At 35.9% G+C, this 7008-nt stretch overlaps 1 protein-coding gene across 1 annotated transcript; it reads left to right on the plus strand.

Annotated features, from left to right (window-relative positions):
- The first annotated feature begins 4816 nt into the window (after positions 1 to 4816).
- LOC148015802 (uncharacterized) lies at positions 4817 to 5731 on the plus strand. The gene is made up of 5 exons (XM_087664822.1): positions 4817 to 4931; positions 5024 to 5191; positions 5266 to 5355; positions 5440 to 5527; positions 5621 to 5731. Exons 2-5 carry the CDS (start codon positions 5031 to 5033, stop codon positions 5729 to 5731), a joined length of 450 nt encoding a protein of 149 aa, XP_087520948.1. The 5' UTR covers positions 4817 to 4931; positions 5024 to 5030.
- Positions 5732 to 7008: the final 1277 nt, after the last annotated feature.

Raw genomic sequence — 7008 nt, forward strand, 5'->3', positions numbered from 1 at the left:
GGCTAGAAGGTTTCTAGGCTTTCATGGGAGACTTGGCAAGATAAACTCGAGAAATGGTGGCTCAACTATTAAATTTAATCAGTGGAAATCCCTACATAATGCAGTTAAGGATCACACTGATAATGGACAAGCTCGAAATAGAAAAGCTAAAGTTTGGGAAACACTAGACAAAGTGTTTTTTTATTGTGATAATACTGAATGGAATGACGATGATCTCAAAGACTTTAAAAACCAATTGAACCTTTTCAAAAAGGCGATGACAGAAGCTTGGGGTGATCAACACTTTACTCACTATATGGTAAGAAGTTTGTATATGTTTGTTTCTTCATTGTCGAACTCATATAATGTTTTTTAATAACTTTCCTTATTTGTTGACTATGCAGCATATTCTATACAACCATGCTCCATACTTTATTAAACAATATGGATCTCTATCTATCTAGTCAACCCAAGGTATGGAAAAATCACATTATCAAGCAAGAACAAAATATTTCAGACATACAAGACATGGAGGTGGAAGACACAAAGCCAACAGTTTATTAGAGGTCTTTCAATGGTTCTATCGACAAATTTGGCATAAATTCAAGCTTAAAGATACAACCACATCAAGCAATACATCATCTTTAGCAAGGACTATACAAATTGTTACCCAAAGAAGAAAAGATAGATATTTAAATTCTTGCGCAAAGCAAAGATTTACAGAATGGTTACAAACCAAACAAAGAGTTGGGAAAAGATGGGTTTCAAGAAACCCTTAATCTTTGGCATCTTCTAGTCTGATTGTGTTGCAGAAGAGTCCTTAGTTTCAGGCACCTCAACAGGGCCTTCAGTGGAGTCCTTGGTTTCAGGTAGCTCGACAGGGCCTCTAGAGGAATCTTTTGTTTCATCCCACTCAATAAGACCTCTGTATTTCAAAAACTCTTGTTTTCGATAGCCCGGAAGAAGCTTCAAATTCTTACTATCTCCTACATAAGAGAGCAAATAGGAGCCAAGAACTCCAAAATATCCAGCTCTAGAACCACTGTATCCAGGCATAAAGCCAAAAACTCTTATGGCTTCTTCCTTCTCCACCAAAATGATCTTGTCCAAACCTCTGCTGAAAACTTGAGATCCAATAACCTTTGAGATAGCTCTCAAAGCCATCATTGGTAGACTTGGAGAGCTTGACAATCTACTATGATATATTACAATTGTTTGATTGTTTAAGTTTCCAATATAATGGCCAAGGCTTTGATTTTTTCCAAGCTTCATTGGCCTAGAGCCCTTGGCCCTTCCAAGAAAGTTGTCCAGATCTTCAATCTCAATCTATAGAACAAACCACAACAGTACAAGATATAAGATATTTATCTATAATGCATAATAAAGTCTAACATAAACTCAATGGGTAACTTCGAATTATATTTCATACCTTAGGGTGTTCATCTTCTTCAAGAAGACTATCATCATAAAGATTTATTGAACTCTTGGGCTTCTCATCTGATGGTGACTTCAATCTCTCTTCATACCCTACATCATCAATATGAAGTTTCTTCTGGACTTGCAAGAACTCTTCTTCTGTAGGTAGCCCCCCCTTTTCGTATTCTATGATCTGATTAATACATGTATGTAAGGCTATAGAGCTATCTTGGAAATTCTCTCCCTCAACATCAAGACTTGCTAGTGGTTCTTGTTCATAACCTATAAAATTCATGTCATTTTTGCCCCAACCTGCAAGGATTGCTAAGCAATAATCTTCTCTAAGATCAAAAAGATGTTGAATATCATTTAGCAACACATATCTCTTCTTGTTGATAAGATAAGTGGGAAATGTTGGAACACAGGCAAGAGGACCTTCTTCATCAACCTGTGCACTTGGCTCAATCTCCTTTTCTTCCACCATTGTGATATTGTCACTCTTGAATAAACCTACATCAAAACCTTGGACAAGTTGATTCTCAACATCTTCTTGGAACATCTCCTCCTTCTCTTCGACCTCCTTATCCATACTTGCAATATCCTCTAGCTTTCTCTGTTGGTCTATATCTGGAGAAGAATTTTCCATGTACTGAAGATACACAATAAATCCAACGTCCTTGTGGATTAGAAGGCATTGGTGTTGATACTTGTGGAAAGGGCAACATGTTTCTTTCTTTCTGAATTCCTCATCAATGAGGTTGAACCTGCCGAGCAAAGTTGACCTGGATGTATTGGTGGCTCCCATGACATCACTATAATGAACAAATCCATTGACTTCCAAACCTTGCACATGTCTATCATAAAAACATCTGTACTCCTTAAGTTTATCATCAAGATCCTCTAATAACTCCTTCAAATCAAAAGGAACATTGAAAATTTCCCTGATATAGCAAAACTTGGAAGAATTTCCAGTGATGTGTAAAAAATCAAAGAGCCTATCATCAGATGTCTCAATTATCTCCTCCTCATCCATTCCTTCCAGAGATAGCTTCCTCTTTGTCATTTTGACCAGAAAAATATTTATCCCTGAAAAAAAAAAGCAGAAAAGAACCAATATCCAATAAAACAAGATGATATCATGGAAAGAGGCCCCAACATTGATTTTCCAAGACAAAAAAATCAAAACAGGAGAATTTTTTTAGTTGACCGGTGAAACGCGAAAATTCAAGTGTGTAAGGCAAATGCCTGTGAAGGAATCGCGTTTCATCAGACACTAGCTTGAAGACAAAAATTATTCTAAAATGTGGCCGGTGAAACGCGATACTAAGAAAAATATCATCAACAGAGACATTGTCTCGCGTTTTACTTGTCAAAAATTGCAAATGAAGAAAAGAAACATGAACAATAAATAAATTCTATGGAAACACACAAATTGATGATATAATCATTTTTGGAAAAGATATGCTGCATTTGAAAGATAGAAAGCACATAACATCTTTAATTGTTTAAGTGTTATAAAACATTCTTTCTATATTAATCAAATTTATTTTGTTAAAATGCTTGTAATAAAAAAAATTGTTACCTATCAAAGATTGTTGAACTGCTCTCCACACAGGATGCAAGGACCTTGAAGGGAAGTCGAGACGAAATTTTGGCAGAGAAGAAGACAATGTCGGAGAAATGGGTTTGAAATGCTTTTATATCGACTGTTAAGCATGTGGTGATAGTTCCAACGAAAAAGTTTGTGTAATAATGGAAATACACGTGTGTGACTTAACACAGCGTAATAAACTCCTCAGAAGACGTGCGCATTCTCTTTTTCCAAAAATACGTTTTACGTGTGTTAAATAACCCTTTTCCAAGTAAATAAAAAATTCCGATAAGCGAGGGTACGTCACACGTGTGTTATTAACACTTTGCGAAGAACGTTGAGTCCATGCAAATTCACCGCCTTCAGCTTTCATCGCATTTCATCGCTACTCCATCTTTGTTTTTGGTGTTCCTTCCAGTCTCCACGCATTTCCTTCCAATCTCCAAGCATTTCACTGCTTCCCCAACAAAGCAAACCTTCAAGCATATTGTCATCTTTAGGCTGAAATTGTGAAGAACAAGCTAAGAAGAAGGTATGGTTTCTGCATCTTGCTTTTCAATAACAAGCTCCATTCAATGCATTGTTTTGATATTTTTCCTTAATCCTTTATGTTATTATTAGCTCATGACCACTACAAAAGAATTTTTTCCACAGTGAAAGCATTCCTTAATATTGTGGATATTTAAGAAAATCTTACTGTGATCTGCATGAGCTATCTGAAATCCATGCTGCTGTAAATAATTACTTATCTGAGAATTCCATGCTCTCGGTGACTGTTTCTTTCCTCCCTAATTCTATGGATATTTTAAGTAATCTTAAAAGCTTTCCTTGGTCAATTTTTATGCTATTCATGAGCTGTCCGGTGAAACGCGAAAATAAGGTACTTCAAGCAGGTTTCCTGGCTTAAATTCGCGTTTCACTGGACACAATGGACAACAAGTCCGGTGAAACGCGAAAAGAAGCAGCTGCAAGGAGGCGCCTTGCTTGACACTCGCGTTTCACTAGACAGCTCGAGAAAAATTCAGCTGATACGAGAAAACGCCATGCAGCATAGATAACTCTTGTCTGGGACTTGCGTTTTGCTTTACATGCTGGAGAATAAGTAACATATGTTTTTTTGGCAGATGGCTAGGACTAAGGCAACAGCAAGAAAAGAGAAGATTGATCCTAGGGATTTAGCATCAAAGATTCATCAGTCTTCAAAGCCTCAGAAGCTCTCTAGAAAGTCAAAGCCAAGGAGAAGGTTTTCTCAAAATGTTAGGTGTCTAAGGGAGATTAGGAAGGCAGTAAATGCTCTTGACAATGCAATTCCAAAGTTGTCTTTTCAGAGGCTTGTCAGGGAAATTTGTGACAGATATAGTTTGGATAGTTTCAGATGGACAAGAACAGCTCTTAATTGTATACAAGAAGCCACAGAGGATTTTCTAATTGAGTTTTTCCAAGATGCCTACATTTGTGCTGCTCATGCTCATAGGCTCACACTCATGGACAAGGACATGGTAATTCTTAGGAGGCTAAGATATAGATTTTCAAAGGTCCTTGAGCCAATTCCCCTCACTGATATGAAGACATTTAATATCCTTAATGTGCCCCCAGCTAGAAGAAAGAAAGATGATTCTGGTGTCAGGGTTGAGGATGTCACCCATGAGAAGGATACAAGGCAACATGAAAAAGAGGAGAAGGCTAAAGAGGAACAAGCAGATAAATGGAGAGAGTATAGGAGGCAAAGGGTTGAAGAAAGGGAAATAGAGCAACTAGAGTCCTTTGAAAATGAGCTAGCCACCCTTCTTGAAGCAACTAATCCAAAAGGATTCAGTGTGTTTTGTTTCTTACCTGGTGACTTAGGCAAAAGAACTGAGGTTATCTCCTTTGATGCTGCATGTGTTCAGATTCTTAAGGATAAAAGAAGAGAAGTAAATGACAGTCTTATTCTTGCTGGCCTAAGGTATGTCCATCCATAATTACTTATACTTTTTGATATTTTTTTAGCAATAAGATTTTTCTTGTTTATACTCACTATTTCTATGCCTTTTCTAGGTGTATAATGCATGAGTTTCCTTTGGATATACAACAAAAAATTGAGGTTTTTGATCCATCTATCTCATTCTTTATGAGGAATGAGCTTGATGCAAGTTTTATTGAGCACTGGCTCAATTTGATTGACTTCGATACTTTGGAGCTGCTTATAATTCCATATAATGAAAAGTAAGTGATTCAATATTCTATTAGAGTTTTTGAGATTTTATCCTACTAATTTGTTGAGATATGATTGCTTTTAGTTCTCATTGGAGCTTGATTGCAATAGACCTTGTGGATAAGCAATGCTTTTTAATCAACTCTATGAAAGGAAGCCATGGAAATGCTAAATTGTAAGTTATATTATCCAAGGGCTCCTTGATATTTCAATTCTTTTTTTTGTAAGTACTCTAAATTTCAACATATTTTATATACAGAGGTGCCAAAAGATTAATTGAAGAGCTAGAGAAAAGACCCCCTATGCCATCTGATTTGCTTGCAACAATGCAATATAGACAAGTTGCAGTAAGTTATTCATTAAAATAATTGAAACATGAGTTTGTTCTATGAACTACCATTCGTCCTCTTTATAGTTTTACTTTGTGTTGGTGGTTGCAGTGTCCCCATCAGGATGATAGCCATTCTTGTGGCTGGAGGGTGATTGCAAATGCTAGAAGAATGGTTAACTTTGTTTATCTTAATGATGATAAACATGTAAAGGTAATATGAAAGATGCTAAACTTTAAGATAGATATTAATTGAAAATAGTCCATTGATGATAAAAATATAGTCTATTGTAAGAACAATAATGAACTAAAACTCTTTTTTCTATAAATGTGTGACAGTTTTCGAAGGATTGCTATACATCTGAGCATATTTGGTACATCAGAGCAAAGCTCTTGAAGTATATGATAATCAATTGTATACAACCAACAACAGAGATTGGTGGGGATTTGCACCATGAAGGAGATGTGGTGCCTATAACCACGGAAGGCAAATCCACAGCTTCAACACCTTCTATACCCAAGACATCAAAGAAAGGCAAAAGGACTCCTAGAAAGGATAGTTCTCCAAAAAAGAAATAGCTTTGCCATATCGCCTTGTAGGCCTTCATATATAGAAATTTGCCCTTCAGCCCTTGTATATCTCATAGAGATGGCAGATAGACATCTGCTACAAAATTTGTACATGTATTTTATATTGATAGTAAAGATATCTTTTCTTGAATGTCATTGCAGTGTATTTTATTTTCTCTCCTTTTCGATATCTGCAAAAAATAAATTACAAATGTTTGTTAGTTAGAAAGTGAGATCTTGATATACATCTAAGTAGATATAATATGATGTGAAAACTTACTCGTTTCTTGTCAAGTTGGAATACAAAGGAGCATGGTAGTTCAATGTCTTCATTTTGTAAATCCATCCTCACTTGATGTAGCGTACATGATTTTCTGATCTTTAAGATTGCAATAATATACTCGTTGAACCAAATATCAAGATCCACAATAGGATCCTTACTGAAATCATTAAGATTCTGGTCTAAAGCAACTAGACTACTACCAACAAAATGCCATCGACTATAGTAAAAGCTAAGGATAAAATTTTGAGTAGCAATCATATATTTACAAGCTATAGAGTCTTGATCTATCTTACATATAATTTTTCCTTCTGTCCTTGTATCCCATCCTTCATCAACAAATTGTATGATATGATCATATGTTAGTCTCTTCACTGAAAGCATGGTTTTTGTTATTCTTATCTCCATATTAGAGAAGAAATCAATAAATATATTAATAGGCATAAATAAAGTAACTTTGCTTAGCCTACTTGAGATATTAGATTTTAGTGCTTTCTGGATCTCAGAAAATATCTTACATCTATAGCCCTCACTAGTAGCTGGACTTGGCAAAGGCCACTCAAAGCTTGAAAAATCTAGCAAAGGAAGGAGTTTTATTGATCCCCATTGGCAACACCGCATAGGAATAACATAAGAATGGTCATAAAAGA

The sequence above is a fragment of the Lygodium microphyllum genome, chromosome 23 (assembly GCF_053477565.2).
Source record: "Lygodium microphyllum isolate KBCC chromosome 23, Lygodium_microphyllum_v1.1.10, whole genome shotgun sequence".
In the NCBI taxonomy this organism is placed as follows: Eukaryota; Viridiplantae; Streptophyta; class Polypodiopsida; order Schizaeales; family Lygodiaceae; genus Lygodium; species Lygodium microphyllum.